This window comes from Physeter macrocephalus, chromosome 7 (assembly GCF_002837175.3).
Source record: "Physeter macrocephalus isolate SW-GA chromosome 7, ASM283717v5, whole genome shotgun sequence".
NCBI classification, from domain to species: Eukaryota; Metazoa; Chordata; class Mammalia; order Artiodactyla; family Physeteridae; genus Physeter; species Physeter macrocephalus.
In genome coordinates, this window is record NC_041220.1 from 108,728,414 (window position 1) to 108,749,948 (window position 21,535).

The following is a 21,535-nucleotide window of genomic DNA, read 5'->3' on the forward strand; positions in this document are numbered from 1 at the left end:
AGTAGCCAAGTTACAAGTGTATTCTGAGTGAGTGAATGGATTTTAGAACATAACTCCATAAAGGCAGGGATTTATCTGTTTTATTCATTGCAAAGTGAATATTTGAATATTACCAGGTGAATAAATTATTTTTTGGAAGGCTTAGGATTCATTATATACAACAAAAATTCTTCAATCTATATGCCTTCACAGAGGTCAAATGTATTTATGTTGCCTTTCACCCAACTAATTTGGTGGATGATATATCGTTCTGAAAATAAGACATCCCCCAGAACTGCAAGAGTAAAATTTAAAAGAATCAAAATAAAATGGGTGTTTACATTAAGAGTAAAAATTAAAAGAATCAAAATAAAATGTGTTTACATTAGTTTCAGTTTTCTTTATTGTGCTTTTCTGTGTTCTAAATTTTCTGCAATGAAAATGTATTATTTTGTAATCAGACAAAAATAATCAGTACCATTTTTAAAGAATGTAATGGATGACATCACTTGCAAACATAAGACTGAGGACATTTTGAGAACATTAAAGTCCAATCAATGTTATGGAATTAATACCAGAAGGAAAAACACTGGACTGTGAAAATAACTTGAAAAGCTGAAGCCTAATCAGTCTGCCTAAAGACAAACAAACAGACAATAAACAAACACTTCTCAAAGGGGAGATTGATGGCACCAACCCTAGGAAAAATAGGCGTCTTGAAGAACATGAATTTATAGTGTTTGTTTAGCACTTTGCTTGGAAGTATGACACCCTTGCTGTGCACTGAATTGTGTCCCCCCGCCAGATTCATAAGTTGAAGCCATAACCCCCCAATGTGATGGCATTTGGGGATGGGGACTTTGAGAGTTAATTAGATTGGATAAGATCATGAGGGTAGAGCCCTCATGGTGGGATTAGTGACTTTATAAGAAGAGACACCAGAGAGCTTGCACAATCTCTTCCATCCTCTTTTCACCCCATCATGTGAGGACCCAGCGAGAAGGAGGTTATTAGCTGCTACAAAGAGAGCCCTCATTAGATCCTGATCATGCTGGCAACTTTCACATTTGACTTCCAGCCTCCAGAACTGGGAGAAAATAAATATCTGTTGTTTAAGCCACGCAGTCTATGGTATTTTGTTGTAGTAGCCCAAGCCGACTAAGATAGACTAAGCAGACTAACATCTAAACTGTTATGTGGCAGGTAGTTTTCTGATACTGGAAGAGAATCTTCTCAGTGACTCAGTTAATAAAAATTTACTAAATGCCCACTGTGCTCCATGCCCTGTGCAAACTGCTCAGGATTCAAAGATGACCAGGATAAGGTTCCCACCCCTCAGGGGTTAATTTAATAGGAGACAAACATATAAACAAACTGAAAAAAAGACTATAAGTGGGCTTCCCTGGTGGCGCAGTGGTTGAGAGTTCGCCTGCCGAGGCAGGGGATACGGGTTCGTGCCCCGGTCTGGGAAGGTCCCACAGACAGTGGAGCGGCTGGGCCCGTGAGCCATGGCCGCTGAGCCTGCGCGTCCGGAGCCTGTGCTCCGCAACGGGAGAGGCCACAACAGTGAGAGGCCCGCGTACAGCAAAAAAAAAAAAAAAAAAAAAAGACTATAAGTACTATGACAGAAGTATGTATAGGGTACATACACCGTTCTTTCAGGCACCCAGAGGTTAGAGTAATGGTTTCTATCTGTGGTTGGGTGGGTGCAGTAAGTTTGGTTGGCTTGAGTCAACACTCTGTATCAAATTAACTCTGAGTTCACCAGCCAAGTCAAGAGCTGTGCCTTCCAATATGGTGACAACCTTGAGACTTCATGGTGAGCCCCGCAGAGACCAACACTGGACAGAGAGCCATAGAGATTTGGGTGTAGAGTAGAGGTAGGAAGTAGCTGCATGCTCTGAAAATGGCATAGGCTACGGCAGTGGCTTACTGTGCTCTTCAACTATTTCTACATTCTGTAAATTTCCATTTCTAATTCTTCTTTGGGGCCTTGAATATTTATAACAACATTCTCATTTACTTATACTAACTGTATTTTGTATTAGTTAAAAAGTATTCAAAGCCTGGTACATGGAGAAGAGCTACTGGTGAACATGGGAACCAGCACTAACTGCAGCACCCTTGGGCCTCACATGCCTTTTGCTAAGTCCTAATCATCCCCCATGTCCTAACCCTAGTCCTACTTTCTCTGGAGGCTGTGTCTAAACTGCACCTCCCCCTGGATTGATAAGGTGCTCCTGCTATGAGCTCCCTGGCGCCCCTCTACTTCCAGCATCATGGCACGTATCATACTGTTTTGCGATCTCTTGTTTAATGGTTGCTCTCCTCTATCAGACTGTCAGATCCTTAAAGATGGAAACAATATTAGTCTTCATGATGTGCCTGGGTCACCAAAGGCTTTCAGTAAGTATTTGTTGGATGAATCTAGTTTCAGAGCTTGTGAAAGTAGAGGACCAGGTGAGCATTAAGTTTATGGCGCTACCACTAAGGTGCACCTGGCCAAGGAAGTTCATCCATCTGAACTTTGGTATACATTAATCCAGTCCAAACTGAGAATATAAACACTAAGGGAATACAGTCCCAGAAAGTAACCAGAGTCAGGCTGACATAAAAATGAAGATTCTATGGCTTCGTAGTATGTTAGCTTAATAAAAATTAAGCTAGTTTTGAACAGAGGTGAATGTCATGGTGGAAGGGGCTGGAACAGTAGTCTAATGATAAGATTATTTCAATATGAGATGTTAGTCTTACAACAAAATGGTGTATGTACCCTATTCGCACTTCTGTCAGAGCACTTATATCCCTTTTTACAGTTTGTTCACGTTTGTCTGCTATTAAATCAGACCCTTAGGTAGTCTAATGACATGTTTATTTAAACATGATTATTCTAACAACTAGGCAGGAGTTGACCTAGAGTAGAAACTTAATGGGTGACACGCAAAAGCAGAGACGTTCTGTTGATTAAGTGGGATAAAATGTGACTTTTGCAGATAAGCCTTTCTTCTTATCTTCTCTACCAGCATGTTGCAATCCCTGAAATTCCTGCCACAGAAGTCACTCTTTTGGTTAAAGTTACTAACTTTAAGATAGTCCTTGTTAACCTGCAAGAATGTGCTATTAGGTGATGGCAACACCCAACACAGTGGTACTTCTGGCTCTCCAATCTGATCTTTCCATCTCCCAGGAATGTGAATGCTTAGTGAGAGACACTTTCTCAGCCTCCTCGCAGCGGGGCGGGGGTGGTATTCACTAACATTATGTAAGAGGAGAGATGTGTCCAACCCCACATCACTGCCTTAAAAATAAATTGCTTGCCTTGGACTTTCTTTTTTCCTTCTTCCCGAGGATTAGAAAGGGGACAGACATCTTTCACCTTTGTCCTAAGCTAGGGCATGGCAGAGCCTCAAGACAGAAGGACATGGGTCTCTGAGTAGACCGCATGAGCACAGTAAACCTGTCAGCTGGTTTCATAATAGGGAAATACATTTCTCTATTTAAGTATTTCATTTTTCGTTTCTTCATTATAGCAGCTTACCTTATCCTGATTAATAGGATATTCATGAGGCTGGTGTAGAGATTGATAGAAATTGATGAGGGATTGTATTATGGTATTTTAAAAAAAGAAAAGAGGAGCCCAAAACAATTCAAGGCATGAGAGGCTAGGTGACCATGAATCGTGAAACTGTGATGGTAATAGTAAGTCAGAGCAAGCTGTTGGCTAGCAGAACAGGACACTGAAATTAAATTGTGGTAGTACACTCAAGTGTATATGTCCCTATAAAAATTAAGATAGAATGATGCATAAGTGTGTGAAAAAAAAAAAGAAGGTAGAGATCAGGTTGGAGATGTAGAACATTATCCCCATCCCCCCCATATGGAAAGGGTAATGGCTAAAAATGCTGTTTAAAGAAATAGCCACACTTGGTTCTAGTACATTTTAAGCTGGAACATTACATATGTCAATATCCATATGGATAAAAGTAGCCTCTGCTAGTCGATAGAAGTAGCCTCCGAGAGCAGCTTTCTGATGACTATATTCAGCATTCTCTCTTTTCACCTCTAAACCTGTATAGAAGTCTCTCCTTGATCTTCTTCATCTTTATTTTGATGTTCAGCTTTCTGGAGAAGTCTGGGGCCTAGCAAACCAATAAGTAGACTTCCAATTGGGGCTGTGATGAGGATGGCCAAAAATGCCACTGTCAACACATCCATTCCATATCCTTCTAACTGTTTCTCTCCATGTGATCTTGCTGTGTCCAAAGCCACAGATCCTATTGCAGCCTATAAAAGTTTAAAGGTAAAGTTGGAAGCATGATCAGACAAGCACACGGAAAAAAAGGTTAATTATTTTATCATTTGCAAAAACAAATTTCTTGTTCTTTTGCTCAACTGACAAAGTTCTATTAGTCTTCTTTCAAAGTGTACTACGGTTGATTTTAATGATCTAAAAGCTCTCCCTGCCCTTGCATAGGGAAAGAATGATGATTCATATATACCTATTTGCAAGGTAAACTTACAAAAATATCAGGCAAATATATTTCAGAACACAAGGCAAATACAGACTTAGGATATTAATTAACTATAACAAGATTCTATATACTAAATTCCTCCTGAGTAAAGTTGAAAATTACTGAATGGTCATCTCATTCTTTTGTCTTTAGGAATTTGGAATTAAGAAAGGACAAGATGAAAAAATGCAGTGATACTTACTGGAAGATGGTGAAATTTTACATGAAAAAACATAAGAATATTGCTGTAGAGCCTAAGCTAATTGTTAAACATCAGGAAAACTGAAAGTGGTAGGTACCTTTGAAACTTGAAGTTAACCTTATTAGGAATTTGATTAACTCTTTGCCTTAGGAGTTGGTGAAATATTTTGTTTAAAATTTATCTACTGGGAAGTATTATGAAAACTCTTAGAGACAAAATGCAATATTATCAGTGCACATGGGGAAAATACATTAATCAATCCGGTTATCCTCTTATTGGCACAGAACACAGCAATGAAACAGAAGAGAAAATAGCAGTGTGGGTGAGACACAATGGCAGAGACTCCTAATTGCCCACAAATATCTAAATGCCTCTTTTCCCTTCTATAATAGAAATTCCTGAGTTTAGCTGGTCACATTGCTGTCTAAATACAGACTTTTTTTCCAGTCTTCTTTGCAACTAGTTGAAGCTATGTATCTAAGTTCTGGCCATTAAGAGGTGAGCAGAAGTGATAAATGCTTCTTGTAACTGTTCCCTGAAAAGAAATGGACACTTGTACCTTATTCTTTCCCCCTTCCCATTGGATGACAAACAGTGAAAGCTGGACTCATGGATGAAAGGCATACGCTGAGGACAGCAGTTACCCTGCCAGCTCTGGAATTCCCATGCTGCACTGCTGGTTAGAGAGAAATAAAAACCTATCTCATTTAGTCCTCGTGTTTGAGGGCTCTTTGCTATTTCAGATCACCTTGTGCCATAACTAATTCAACATTTCATGAATTCTCAGCAAGAACTGCACACATTATGATGTATATTTCTCTTTCAGCTCTCTGTCATTGTGTATATGTGTATGTGTGTGTACGTTTGGCGGTTTGTATGTTTGCTAAGTTGTCATTTAAAATATATTTCTGGGACTTCCCTGGTGGCCTAGTGGTTAAGAATCCGTCTTGCAACTCAGGGGACGCCAGTTTGATCTCTGGTTGGGGAACTAAGATCCCACATGCCGCGGGGCAACTAAGCCCGCGCACCACAACTAGAGAGAAGCCTGCAAGCCACAACTAGAGAGAAGCCCGCGCACGGCAACAAGGAGCCCGCGTGCCTCAATGAGAGATCTCATGTGCCGCAACTAAGACCTGACACAGCCAAAAAATAAATAAATAAATATTTTAAAAAATATATATATATTTCTTATAGTAGGTCACAGACAAAAAAGTTTAAAGAACACTAATATGGAAAAAATATATAAGAAAGTCTTGTCTCTTGTGCAGTGGCAAAAGAAGAAAAAAAATTGTATACAATACTTGCTTTGAGAACATGCATTATTCAAGACATCCTAGATAATTTCTCCTTATTTTAAAATTTGTTTTCATAGCAGGTAAGTGCCGTCTTTCAAATTTTGATGTTAGAAACAAATCTTTCATACTAAAGCCACTAGAGCGATTATTTTTTGTTTGTTTGTTTTGTTTTGTTTTGCGGTACGTGGGCCTCTCACCGTTGTGGCCCCTCCCGTTGCGGAGCACAGACTCCGGACGCGCAGGCTCAGCGGCCACGGCTCACGGGCCCAGCCGCTCCATGGCACGTGGGATCTTCCCGGACCGGGGCACGAACCCACGTCCCCTGCATCGGCAGGCGGACTCTCAACCACTGCACCACCAGGGAAGCCCTAGAGCGATTATTTTGATTTTTACCTACTAAAGTTACTGAAAAGTAGTGTGGAGGCTGGAGATACTGTGAGGGAGAAACTGTTCTACTTACTGTGCTCTATTAACCTCACAGCATTCTTAGCCATTATGTCTCAGACACCTTTGAAAGTCTGATGGAAAGAAAAACTTCTCTGGAATAATGCCCCAATCCCATAGCCACACAAAATCTGGCATATAGTTACAGAGCAGCACACTGCACCCCTCAAAGCTTCCTAAATTAAGAACACCTAATTTTCATTTCATGAAACAGAAATTTACAAATTTAAATAATTGCAAAATAATCAAGGATGAAACAGTTCAATCTCATTTGTTGTAATTAGTTGGAGAATACACAATCAGGGATATATTACATTTGCAACAAATGATGATCTATACAGTTCTAATTTAGTGGGCAATTATAGGTATGCTACCAAATACCTGGTCAACACTTTCAAGTACCTATTGGTTACTGCTTTGTTTATTAGAGTGCACAAATTTTGGGTCATGTGATTGAGACGTTTGTCAGGAGGTTCAGGTGGTTTGAAAATTTAATATCAACTAATAATCTAGGAAATAAAGCATTTTCTGAGTTATTTCTCAATAAATCTTTCTCTATTAAAGACTGTGGTCAAGCATAACTGATCATCAATCATATAGACGTTGAAGTATTTCCAAATAATAAGATAGGCTATGCTATTTCTGTTTCACTCTCTTCTTAGAAGATATTGAAATGAATAGAGTTAATAACTATCTCTTTGGGTTATTTTAGAGAGCTCTGACTGACAAAAATTCCAGCTCTTCCCTCCTGCTACTTACTACTGCTTTCTAGTAGCATAGGGATTTATTGGATTTTGAGTTGCACCCTGGTGATCTAAGGAAATTTAATGAGCTGTCATATTTAATGAATCAATATACCCAAAATAAAACTTTTAAAGAGTAAATTAGTATAAAATCTTATCATAAATCAAACTTCAATTACTTATTTTCACCAAATTTGAACAAGCCCTCTGATTAAAAATTTCAAGGTATCATATAGAAATAGGAATTAAAATCCATCATTACCTGGACTGTGGCCTTTGGAAGCCATGCAAAAGAAATAAATATCTTTTCCTTAAAGTTAAAACCAGCAAAACACACCATCAGATATGTAGCCAAAATTCGTATCACTACTGCAGTGCCCAGGGTGGCAACACAAAGGCCTGTAAGAAATACTCAGTTTTTAGACATAATGAAATACTGGGGGAAAAATTGAATTACATGGTTACTGATTCAGAACTCCTTCAACAGAAGTCTAAAAACTTTCACAAAATTAAAAAGACAAAAATGGCTAGGCATAATTTATCAAAACATCAATATTAAGGATCAATCAGATCACTTGTTTAAAAGAAGGTATTTCCCCTTGATTTTTTTTTTTTTAGTAAAATGCAAAAGATTTATTTGCTCTGAAGAGAAACCAGAATATTCTCTTAAACTGAAAACAGAAATTAAACATATTTTAATTTCTACAAAGGAGATGTGAATGTTCTTTTAAGCTTTATAGCAAGAAACACACTTTCTTCCATGCATTTATTCAATAACTATGCATGGCAGGATCTGGACTAGGTACTAGTATCCAAAAATGTATAATGTACAGACTCTGCTTCAGTGAACTTCAAAGAGGAAGACAGAAACATAAAAAACTAATTAATATACTATAAGGTAAGTACAGTATAAACATACTGGTAAGAGGGCATAGAAGAGGAAAAAATTATTATTTTCATCAAAGTGGCTGAGAATTCTTTACAGAGAGTATAAGACCAGAGGCGATATTCAAAATATTTATGAGCCATTATGGAGGCAATCAGCCAATCAGAACAGAGCTTGCTGGGCAGTGACCAATCAGAACAGACAGTGGCAGTCTACAGCTGTTTCATCATACTGGTGTGTACACGGACAGCCCATTAGCCCTGGTTTTCATATACAGCTACTGCATTCAGTCAGCATTTAGAATCCTTTGCTGGTAAAGGTAAGTTCATCCTGAAGTGCAAAATAAAGGATTGTGACTTGGCCTCTGCAGGCTACTGGAATCTGAGAAAGGCACAGCTAAATTGACTGCTAAGTTATAGGGTGATTTTTTTTAAAGTAACATTTGTTGAGTATTTACTCTGTGCCAGGTTCTGTACTAAGCTTTAAGTGCATTACTTTACTTAATCCTTACAACCTGTGGGGTAATTCCTGTCATTTTACAGTTGAAAAAAGTGAAGTTCAAAAAGGATAAACAACATTGTCAAGTTCAAAAGGCTGGGTAAAAGGGATAGACACTGCAAGAGGCTCTACTGTAAATCTGCAATATATATATATATATATATATATATTTTTTTTTTTTTTTTTTTTTTTTTTTTTTTTGTGGTACGCGGGCCTCTCACCGCTGCGGCCTCTCCCGCCGCGGAGCACAGGCTCCGGACGCGCAGGCTCAGCGGCCATGGCTCACGGGCCCAGCCACTCCGCAGCACGCGGGACCCTCCCGGACCGGGGCACGAACCCGCGTTCCCTGCATCGGCAGGTGGACCCTCAACCACTGCGCCACCAGGGAAGCCCCTGCAATATATTTTTTTTAACCAAAAAGTTTTGTGGCTTTTTGTTGGAGGATATTTCTCCCAGGTTGGTAGATTTCCAAAAATATTTGATGCTGCAGTACAAGATACAAAAGAGATGATCCCATTCCCAGGAGGGAACATTGAAGGTTTGGGGAGAAGATGAAGAGGAAGTTTTAGACACATTGAGTTTTAAGTTTTGTGGGATTTACAAGTGGTGATGTCCAATCAGCCACTGGATTTACAGATTTAGAGATAAAAATTTTGGAATTACATAGTTTATAATAAAAGTCACTGAGTGTAGATGAGCTCAAGGAAGGGATAAAAAAGTGAGAAGCATAGAAGGTTTTGGAAAGAACTTTGAGGAGAAGCAGTACTTAAGCCCTACAGACTGTAAAGACTCAAAAGACATTGGAAAATATGTAATTTCCGACTTCAATGTGAAAGTGTTTTAAAGAGGTCAGTAGTGGGCTTCCCTGGTGGCGCAGTGGTTGAGAGTCCGCCTGCCGATGCAGGGGACGCGGGTCCGTGCCCCGGTCCGGGAGGATCCCACGTGCCGCGGAGCGGCTGGGCCCGTGAGCCATGGCCGCTGAGCCTGCGCGTCCGGAGCCTGTGCTCCGCAACGGGAGAGGCCACGACAGTGAGAGGCCCGCGTAACGCAAAAAAAAAAAAAAAAAAAAAGACTGGTAAGTATTCAGTGGATTTAATAATATAACCTTGGTAAGAGCAGGGTTGGTTGTGTGATGGGGCGGAAGCTAAACTGCAATGTACTGAGGAAGGGAATGAGAACTGAAATGGAAAAGGGGAATATAGACACCCTTTTGGAAAAGTTTGAAAAGAGCAATAGAGAGATAGAGTGGTAGGTGAGGGGGGAAGTGAAATGGAGGAAGGATATATATGTATATTTTTCATAAATATATGTGTGTGTATTTATTTAAATTTTGATTGTGATAAAATACACATAACAAAAATTACCATCTTAAACATTTTAAAATGTGCAGTTCAGTAAGCATAAAGTTAAACATTTACATTTTTGTGCAAAAAACATCCAGAACGTTTTCATCCTGTAAAATTGAAACTCTGTACCTATTAGACAACAAATCCCCATCTCCCCTTTCCCCAAACCACTGGCAACCATCATTCTACTCTCTATTTCTATGAATTTGACTCATATAAGTAGAATCATACAGTAGCTGTCTTTTTTTTTTGGACCTTGTTAATTTTCTCTATTGTTTTCTACTGTGTTGATTTCCTTTTTTTTTTTTTTTATTGAAGTAGAGCTGATTTACAATGCTGTGCCAATCTTGGCTATACAGCAAAGTGACTCAGTTATACACATACAGACATTCTTTTTTTTATATTCTTTTCCATTATGGTTTATCACAGGATAATGAACATAGTTCCCTGTGCTATACAGTAGGACCTTGCTGTTTATCTAGTCTATTTGCAATAGTTTGCATCTGCCAACCCCAAAGTCCCAGTCCCTCCCTCCCCCTTGGCAACCACAAGTCTGTTCTCTATGTATATGAGTCTATTTTTGTTTTGTAGATAGGTTCACTTGTGCCATATTTTAGATTCCACATAGTAGTTGTCTTTCTATGATTGGCTTATTTTACTTAGTGTAATGTCTTCCAGGTTCATCCATGTTATAGCATGTATCAGAATGGAAGGATATTATTTTAAGATAGAGATTAAAGTCTGTTTAACTTCTGAAGAGAAGAACACTGTGACAGGATATTTGAGGATGTATAAGAAAAAGGGAAGAATCTATGTGTAAGATCCAGAAAGAGGTGGCAGGGGATGGGATCCCTAGTATGGATGGAAGAATATTGTGATGCAAGGAAAGGAGGAAATAATGAGTATATGTATGTAAATTAATTTTTAAGTGAAGTGCTATGAATTAAGAGAGTTTTAACATAATGGCTTTCAAATGTCTGAATGAATAAAAGAATGAATGAACAAACATTTTTATTCTATGGGTACATATTATAGAACTCACTAGTTATCTTTAAAATTCTGGCCCTTGATAAGGGTAAGGCTAGATGAACATTTATATCCTTGGAAAAACACTTTAAGGCCTGCATTTAATTTTTTAATTTTTTTTATTTTTAAATTTTTTTTTAAGGCCTGCATTTTATTGATGGCAGTCAGCAGTGTCACTTTTCTTTACAAAGAACAATATTTAAAGGTATAAAATTTACTGTTTTAGATTGACAAACATTATTTTCTAACGAACTGCTCTAAAAGACTTAGCTCGTTACTTTTTTATATAATTGTGACAATGGGAACCACTGAACACATACCTACTAAAGATATTTCAACTGAATATAAAAAGAGTTGATGTTAGCAAAATTCTTACCTACAGTTTCTGGTCTGAGAGCTGTAATGGATACCTCTGCTCCAATCAGTCCAAAGAGAAGGGGCTGAAAGATGAACCAGGCAACTGCTATAACCTTTTCAACATCTGCCTAAAAGGAACACACACACACCCAAACACAGACTTTCATTATACGAATTTAGAAGTTCTAAGAATTTTACTAATTTGAGATTTGAGTCATTTTGACCTGAGATAGCCTTTACCTCTGTAGCATCTATAAATAAGAAGTTAGCTAGAAGAGAGCAAAAAATTGCGCAAAGATATTTCTAACACAATTAAGATATATGAGGTACTTTAGTGTTGGTTTACAAGTAAATGTTAATTATAAAGTGTCTTACAAAGTAATCTTAGGACTTCTGCTTCTGAATACACAATCTGTGTGTGTGTATTATAATGAATATTATATTAATTATATTATTATTACATTATTGCATAGTTTAAAATTTTGTTAATTTTCATTCAACAATATGATTTAAAGACCTTATATCAGTGCATATATCTAGATATTCACCTCTTAATTGCTGCATAGTAATCTGTGGTATGGAAGGAAGTACCATAGTTTATTCAATCATTTCTTTATCGATAGGCCTTTAAGTTGCTTCCAATTTTTTCTTCATAAAAATATACTGTTTGTGGATATCTCAAATCATGCACAAAGATAAAATCCAGGTATAACAAAGTTCTGTGCCAGTTATTAATTTATTGCCCTTTGGCTCCAAATCTGCCTTTCCTTGTTTCTCTGCAGAAAATGGAGCTGGGCCCTTTAAACATTTCACCTTTGCCAGCTGGTACCATATTAAATATTGTCAGTAGAAGGTGCTGAAATATACTGCAAGAGAAGGAACTCTTCCTGGTTTCTGTGGCTCTTCCCAGCAAGATCTTCCAGCACAAGGCTCCTGCAGTCCAGGTGGCTTCTCCAGTGCCAGGCTCTTGCAGTGCATGGTGCCAGCAGCTTTCCCCAGCCTACACCTGGGGTGGTTTCGTAGCCACCTCCCTTGGGCCATATACCTCCCCATGCACCCTAGAGGGTGGGTTTCCTATAAGTTTGGAGAGTAGATTTCTAGTAAATTTTGTAGGTAGGGCACCATGGTGATTTCTGTGTCACCCAGTGAACCAAGGCTCTAACAAGGTCTGGATTCTCAGCCCTGGGGGAGGGAGTAGTGAGGTGAGGAGGAGAGGTGGAAGGGTGTGCTTTATCTCAGCCCTAGGCGTTTATAGCTGCTATTCCTATATTATTTAGGGGTCTCTACATCTTACAAGCCAATCCCTTGTTAACTGATCGCCAGGATGGTTAATAATAAACTTCCCTATTCCAGTTACTATGTGATTTCTCTTTCCTTAGAAGACCCTATTTGATATAAGCATAACTTTATAACACATAATGCAAACATCCTAGGAAAAGACTGACACAATTGACCATGCAAAACTAAAATGTCTGTGGCAAAATAAACCATAAAAAAGACAGTGACAAACCAGGAAAAAATAACTGTACTATGTGTAACAGAATAAGGAAAAATATCCAATCAATAAGAAAAAGATAGAGACCCTGGTAGAAAAATGGGTAATGCATATGCACAAGTAATTGTACAAGAAGAAACACAAATGGCCGAAAACCCTGAGACACTAAAACTCAGTAATCAGAGAAACACAAATTAAAATGATATACCATATTTTCTGGGGAGTGGGTAATCACATTGAAAAAAACACTAAAAAAGTTTTAACAATGTAATGTATTTGTAAGATTGTAAGCAAACTGAATAATTGGTAGGAGAGCAAACTGACAATGTTTTTTTGGAGGGCAATTTAGCAGTACCCAGTACAGTACCTAAGAATTTACATTTAACAGATTTTTTTCAATCAACATTAAGAATCTTTATTTTGGGGGACTTCCCTGGTGGCACAGTGGTTAAGAATCCGCCTGCCAATGCAGGGGACATGGGTTCGAGCTCTGGTCCGGGAAGATCCCACATGCCACAGAGCAACTAAGCCTGTGTGCCACTACTGAGCCCGTGAGCCACAACTACTGAGCCCGTGGGCCACAACTACTGAAGCCCGCGTGGCTAGAGCCCATGCTCCACGACAAAGAGAAGCCACCGCAGTGAGAAGCCTGCACACCGCAACGAAGAGTAGCCCCAGCTCTCTGCAACTAGAGAATAGCCCGCGCACAGCGACAAAGACCCAATGCAGCCAATAAATAAATAAATTAATTAATTAATTTTAAAAAATCTATATTTTTGGACCACATTTTTACCCTTACAATTACATGTTCTTAAGGATATGCACTTCCATATATGTATGGAACTCTGACAAAGGAGGATTACATTGTTTCTCTATTTTCTTCAGTTATTATTTCTGATATGTTTATTAGGGTGAAGATTCTATTTCCTCTTAGCTTATAAAGACAGCATCTGTGAGGGGATTCATTGATTTTATTTATATAATTCTATTCCTCTATCATGAAAAAACAGTTATGTTTCTACATCATAAGGAATCAGATGATGAATGAGGTTCAAATTCTGCCACCCACTAACTGCAAGCCACTTGCCCTTAGCACCTCATTTTTCTCATCTGTAACATGAGTGGTTTATATTAGAAAACATCCAAGATCCTTTATCATTTAATGACAATGACTAGTTCTGCCCCAACAGGTCCAGTTGCCACCCTTCCACATATCTTTAAATTTTACTTTTGAATTTAATTTTTAGAGTATATCATAGCTAAAACTAGGACTTTCATTGATACCCACAGTTGTAAAGTACAAAATTCAACTATCTGAACTTCAGGTTATTTAGCCTTTTGTTGCCAGGACTAATTGTTTAAGGAAGGTCCTCAAAAATATTTCACGTATTCAGAACTCCAATGAGAGCAGAAGTCCTAAAGAGTTTTCTCTATCAAATTATTTTTACTTCTAAACTGTAGACTAAAGCCATGACTTGTATTTTGATTGTAACATTTTAGACTAATTGAACATCAGATATAGGCTTACATATTATATAATTCAAGAAAGGGAGAAGAGTCACAATGTATCTTCTTGTGGCATTTTCATAACTTCAAAAACAAAATGAATTTGTTTTTAAAGAAAATGGAGTCATAGAATAAGCTAAGTATAAAAGAGGATGAGCCAAGGGGAACGTAGACTGTGTCGTCCATTGAAAGTTAAGGCCACTTTATACATCTCTATACATCAATGGTAAGAATCTTCAAAAATATAAATCACTTTCAAGGATGGACAAAAGGAGAAAGTTAAGAGAAATGAAGGTTTCATCATGGGTTAAATATCTATGTAAGTGGACACTTCTCTTCTTAGACAGAAGAACAATTCAAGATTCAGAAGATCCAAAATATAACAGAAAACAAAATCCCATAAGTATAAAGGTCATCTAGAATCACTGAATTTGAAAATAGATGAAAAAATAGATGACAGGCTTAAAAAAGGTGAGTGCATTTGAATAAAATAAAACAAATGGCAAGATTAATGATTATAAAACCAAGCAGAAAAGTAAGAAATAACATCAGAAACTACAGGCACAAATGAATTTTATAAAATATTTTAGCTTTTCAAAGTATATCTCAACAACAGTATTACTATAGTACTATTGAGTTTACAAGTGCTTCATTTCCATTTCCCCAAACAATAGCCACAATTCTTTAGATGTTATTATTAGTCTCTTCATATTACAGTTGAGAAAACTGAGTATTAGAGAAGGTAGGTGACTTTTTTGGGATTACACAGCTTGAAGCAGGATTGGAATCCCAGTCCCCATAACTTAAATTTTACCTTCTTTTTATAACGTTGTGCTGCTCTGGAGAGTACCTGCCACATAATTGATTCAATGAAGATTCTTTTGCTTTCCTTTCTTTAGGGAACCAGTTTGATGTATTCAAATTGTGTGTTCTCATCCTGACCCTGCCACTTACTGGCTTTGCGACTTTAGGCAGTCTATCTAGTATCTCTAAGCCTTGGTGTCCTCATTTGTAAAATGGTCTGATATCTACCTTTCAAGGTTATTGTAGAGAATACATGAGATGACTTATGTAAAATTTTACAAAAAAGACATCTTTAAGGAAAAAAAAACTATTGAGGAAAGGTCCTAATAAGAGATTCATAGATCTGAACACATGAAAGTATATTATATTTGAGTGTAAAAAATGAACAATATAAAAAGGCACAAAAATCTAACTTCATATGTACAGATGTGTGTACATGTGTATGTATGTATCTTATAGATCAGTAATCAATGCATTAAACTTTAGAAAATAATGCACAAAAAACCTATCAAAGAAAAATAAAAAATACAAGTGGCTAAGTATATGAAAAAATGTTCAATTAATTATTAATCAAAGCATGAAAGAAAACAAGATACCACTTATTACCTATCAGTATGGCTAAAGGTTAAAAACAATAATCTTCTAAGCCAGTGGTTCACAAAGTGTGGTCCCAGATTAGCACCATGAGTATCACCTGGGAACTTGTTAGAAGTACAAATTCTAAAGCCCCACTGTAGTCTAAGTAAGTCAGAAATTTGGGGGCAGGGCCCAGAAATCTAATTTAATAAGAGTTCCAGGTGGTTCCGATGCATTCTCAAGTTTGAGAAACACTATTCTAAGCTGATGAGGGTGTAATGAGATAGGTACTTCATATATTACGGTGGAAAAGTAAATGGATACAACTCTAGAAAGCCGTTTGGTAATGCGTGTCAAAAACCTCAAAATGTTCATATTATTTGAAGCCCAAAATTTCACTGTTAGAAATCTGGCCTAAGGAACTGATCAGAAATTGAATTTCAGCATAATTAAAAATAGCAGAGGGTGGAAATCACCTAAATATTTAACTATAAGGAAATGGTTTAAGAAAATTATGGGGCATCCCTATGTGTGTGTGTATGTGTGAGTATGTATGTTGTGTTTTGTGTGTGTGTAGATAAAGAGATATACACAGAAGAGTAACCAGAGGTAAATATGAAAACAAGGTACCTAGTTCTTTCTCTGGGTTGTGGATTACATTGACCTTCTACGTAATCAACCAGGCTGCAGGTAATTCAGGCAAAGTTATGACAAATGCATTCAAACAGATGCTTTGTTTTGGCTTTAACAATATTTTCTATATAACCCACACTATATTCTGCAGAATAGCGTAACTGAAACTCATAAAAGTTTCCCTTTCCCTCTTTGTCTTTCTATGCCCACAACTAGTGACCACCTATAGTAGGGATCAGTCTCCCCTTTGATTTCCCTGTTGCTAAAACTATTGCCCTATTCCAAATAACATGACTCGTTTTTGTTGTTTTTTAAAATCCTATCATTTATGAACTTAATTTAAAATTGCAAAGTGTAGAAGTATAACGTTTTTAATATATGTGATATGTGTTATTCAAATAGATGTCAAAATATAAAAATGTGCCCTGTGTAATAATGCTACAGTTGTATTATAAGGGTAGTACCAGTTGCTTTGGAGTCAAACCTGAGCTTAAATCCAAGTGCCACTTTTTAATTTTGTGACCTTGGACATATTTTTTTAAGTTCTTCTGATTTACAGTCTCTATAAAATGGAAATGGTAATACTTTTTCAAAGTTTCTTTTGTGAAAATAAGTGAGAATACTCACTTAGTGCCTAGTATAAGGCCTTACGGAGTAGCAATAACATTTATTAGTTCCTTTCCCTCCTTTTAGCCATGACAGGATAATATGAGTTCGTTGTTAATTTTTGAAAATTTTTAAGAGGTGACAACAGATAGCATTTTCCAGTAAAATTCAATTTGAAGAAACTTACTATAAGTGTATTTGAAATTTTTCCTGTTGAATAAATGAACGGAAATAAGCCAAAATATTTAAATAGTTTACAGAGCAGTTGGCTTTAGGTAGAGGAATTGTAAATGATTTTTTCTTTCCTTTGCTTTCTGACTTTTTTTATTTCCCAGTATTTTAAAATGAGCGTATAGTACTTTCATACTCAGAAACAAAACTAATTTTATTTTAAAATTATTCTCTTTAGTAATTTATTTCTTTTAATACTGACAAAAGTTTACAATTAAGAAGTTAAGGGACAGATTCCAGTCTCAGTCACTGTTTGGCTGCAACCTCATGAGCAACTCCAAGTAAGAATCACCCACCTGAGCCAAGTCTATCCACAGAAATGCAAGACAAATTAAAACGAAACAAAATTGTTGTTTTAAGTCATTAAATGTTGAGGTAATTTGTAACCCAGCAACTGACAACTGAAATAAAAAATATTTACAACAGCAAAAAAGAAACCAAACAATATACAAAGAAAAGAAGTTAAGGGACAGTTTGTAGAATGCTAATGGCTGGCAAACTTCCCAGGTGTTGGATAAGGGGTCACAATGCAACTTTAGCTGCATCCCTTCACTGAGTGAAAACTGTGTTCTTGGTCCTGGGGCAAAGGAGTAGATCAGAGTGCTTCGAGGAGCAGGTGTATTAGTCCGCAGCCCACACTGGGGTAGAAGACAGACGGTGGTGAGTCCTCAGAGAGAAGCAAGGGAGGCAGCACAGCCCTTTGTCCCGAACTGAGACTGGACAGAAGACTGCCCACGATACGGGACAACCTTGTCTCAGCCCTCATGAAAAGGGAAGCCATGGAAAAACAAATGTTTGATAAGAGCAAATGCTTATGAGAGATGAGGGATGACAGGAGTACCCGATTTATACGAGGAATTTTGTTTACTTTTTAGCTTTGTTCTTGTTCGATGTTATATGAAATCAGAAAGTAGAACTGAATAATACAGGTGCTGCTGAAAAGAAAAAAAGTAGACCACCTGAAAGCCTTACAGCCAAGCCTCCTGACAGGGCAACAAACCTAAGTGCCCATCTAGGGTCTAGAGCAGGGTTTCAAAGGGACTCTCTCCTTTCTCTCGAAGTCCAATCCATCTCAGCACACTTTCCTGTGGCCTCAGTACCTTTGTTCACACAAGGCTCCAGGAGCCCCTTCCAATCCTTCCCTCCTCTAAAGCAAGATGATTCACACTTATACTTGTCCTAACTTTATAATCACACTGTTAGAGAATGGAAGCCTCCTATCTGAATGCTATTTACCCACAAGGAAATTCTATCTCTAGTATATCTCTGCAGAGATTCCCAGAATTGAATATGATTATTTATCTAATCTCAAGATTTATAACCTTCACACGTTTCCATATGGCATTATATTAAGCTTAATTATTTTGAGCTGTTGTCTTTAGGTTTTCCAAAAGGATATATCTGCATTTAGTTTAGGTCACATATATCTAATTTCTTTATGAAACAGAATAGCACAGGATACCGTCAAGTTCAAATCTACAAAAATGTATTTTAAAATTAAAATAAATAAATGGCAATCAGCTAATTTCCATAATACATATTAAGAAAACAGATAATCTTAATGATCTTGAAACTTGGTAAGAAAAACCAAAACAATCTTATAAAAAAATAGGCACAAGCTTTTGAATACACTGGCAAGTAAACATATGAAAAGATGATTAGTTTCACTCAGAAAGAAATGCCAACAGATCAGCAATGAGACACATTTTTCACCCATCAGATTAGCAAAATATCTGAAGACTGAAAATAGATGAGAGAAGCAGATTCTCTCACATACTGTTGGTGAGAATGTACATTGGTACAGTCTTTCAAAAGGGCAAATTGATATTATCAAAAGTATCAGTGTGCACAGTCTTTCAAAGAGAAATCCTATTTCTAGAAATGTATCCTATAGATAATAATATGCTACAATTTATTAAATTTTTTCCCATTTTAATATTTCTGAAATTAGGATATGTTTAATTGGTAGCATTCTTTTTCTTTTTTGATAGCATGTAAAATAATAATAAGACTGGATAGTGCCTTAGAGTTTACTGAATATAGTATATGTAAAGGCATTTTACTGAAGCGCTTTTTGTCTTAGCAAACTAGAAACAATCTAATGTCTGTTAGTAGGAGACTGATTAAATAGAGTAGAGCACAGCTATACAATGCAGTACTCTGCAGCCCTTACAAAGGATAAGGAAGGCAGCATGGAAAATAGAACCGTGGTATGTTTTAAGTAAGTAAATATGTTTTAAGTAAAGACCTTAAGTTCTAGATTCGTATGTAAGGGGAAAAGGATGTGCGTGTGTGAACTTGGACGTACATTTACAAATGTATAGAAAATAGCTTTTATGATTAAATAATTTCATTAATTTGATGTTAAGAAAGTATCTGGAAAGAAAAAGTTAATCCGATCAGAAAGTGATCATGATCAGAAGAACTTAAAATGAATTCACCTTTGCGCTGGCCCATCCCTTGCCTGCAAGGAAAGCCAGGACCAGCGTGCACAGTCCTCCTGACCCAGGGAAACCAAAATACATGCTGCTGAACACAGCCAGCACAGACAGCCCCAAGACCAGGAATGCTCTCTTCCACAAGAGCTTGTCCTAGAGGAGGAAAGAGGTTGGTTAGCTCAATTACTTCATATAACTGATTTCTAACTATTGGTTTTTCCATATTCAGGACTTAGTAGAAAATAAAAACGTCTGTGTCTGAGAATATAAATGCATGACATAACATTTACTTTCTTTTCCTTAGTAAATGTAGAGTTAGCACGTGTACAAATGTTAGGTTCCTCTCCCAGGAATACCAGTTATCCTTCTCTGCAGTTATCAAAGCAGAATTTCACAGGGCTAAATGCAACAGCAGAAAAAAGCACATAGGCTTTGGGGACAGAGAGACCAGGGATAAAATTTCAGCTTTTACACCACTGACATATGTAGTTGGCCATATTACTTAAACTCTTCAAGTCTCCTTTCCTCGTTCCCGAAAGCAGTTATATCACAGGGATTCTGTGAAGCCCAAAGATATGATATCTCTATTATTTTTAGGTTCTCTGTTCACTCTTTAATTTGATACTCTCCTGGTTTTTCTAAATCCTTGAATACCAAGAAGCTTTAAGAGGCTGTAGACAGAGTAGTTTTTCGTTGTTGATTTTGTTTCAACTTTTTATTTTATACTGGAATATAGCTGATTAACAATGTTGTCATAGTTTCAGGTGCACAGCAAAGCGACTCAGCCATACATACACATGTATCCATTCTCCCCCAAACTCCCTTCCCATCCAGGCTGCCACATAACACTGAGCAGAGTTCCCTGTGCTACACAGTTGGTCCTTGTTGTTGATTTTTAAAGTCTCAGAAATGTGTACCTCTTTCCTTTCACTTTTCCCTGTTTGGCCTTTTAAGCTCTTGATTGCTTTAGAAGGCAGGCAGGCTTTTTAGAAGTCTTGGCTTGGAGGCGTGCAGGCTCTGGCGGTGGGTTACCTGAGTTCATTCCCAGCTCCACTGCTTTCTAGCTATGTGACTTTGTTTAAATCATTTCTCCCTAAGCCTCAATTTCCTCATCCGTAAAAAGCTCATATTAACAGTACTCTTTTCATGAGTTATTGTGTGGAGTGCACTAGATCAGCACTTTCCAACAGAACATTCAGTGACGACAGAAATTTCTGTATCTGCATTGTCTACGGTAATGTTCTATATCTGCGATGGCCACATATAGCTAGTGGCTGCTATATTGAACTAGTGGCACTTTATTGTACATACCACATCATTTTATACACGGTAAACAACAAAATATAAGCTATAATTTTTCTCTTTACTTTGTTGTTTAATTAGAAAATCCTATAACTTTCTATTATGCATTCATAAAATCTACAATCTACAATTGAAGCTTTTTGCGCACAGTAAAAATTCAAACCAACATACATTCAAGTAATGTTAATATTGATGTTCTTACGTACAGTTCTACTTTAGTTAAGTTTCTAATTCCATTCAAAATGCTCTGAAATCTCAAAATAATGCCAGTTCTTCTAGGAAAAAAAAGACTTTTATATGTTTATCTAAAAGACGAGGGGGGTAAAGGAAAACAAACAAAACCTTTGTTTATTAAGAAATCACTGTGTACAGTAAAGGACTTTGATATCTTTGGTGAGAAATGTTGAACTATATGATATGAGATGATAAGGTCTGTCTATTTGATAGTATTAGAATCTAAGGTATTTTGGGACTTCCCTGGAGGTCCAGTGGTTGTGACTTCGCCTTCCAATGCAGGGGATGTGGGTTCAATCCCTGGTCGGGCAGCTAAGATCCCACATGCCTCGTGGCCAAAAAACATAAAACAGAAGCAATATTGTAACAAATTCAATAAAGACTTAAAAAAAATGTTCCACATCAAAAAAAAATCTTTAAAAA

General features: G+C 37.2%; 1 protein-coding gene across 3 annotated transcripts in view; it reads right to left on the reverse strand.

Moving 5' to 3' along the window:
* Positions 1-72: 72 nt before the first annotated feature.
* The window catches only part of SLC9B2 (solute carrier family 9 member B2), a 54,106-nt gene continuing 32,643 nt past the window's right edge, over positions 73-21,535 (reverse strand). For 2 of the 3 annotated variants that reach the window (XM_028492143.2, XM_007114825.4), the window contains 4 exons: positions 19,580-19,729; positions 11,307-11,415; positions 7,437-7,573; positions 73-4,263 (listed from right to left, as the gene is read on the reverse strand). In XM_028492143.2, the coding sequence (XP_028347944.1) occupies positions 4,042-4,263; positions 7,437-7,573; positions 11,307-11,415; positions 19,580-19,729 (618 nt within the window). In that variant the 3' untranslated portion in view covers positions 73-4,041. The remainder of the gene's footprint in view (positions 4,264-7,436; positions 7,574-11,306; positions 11,416-19,579; positions 19,730-21,535) is intronic. The other variant, XM_007114826.4, reaches the window with a different exon arrangement.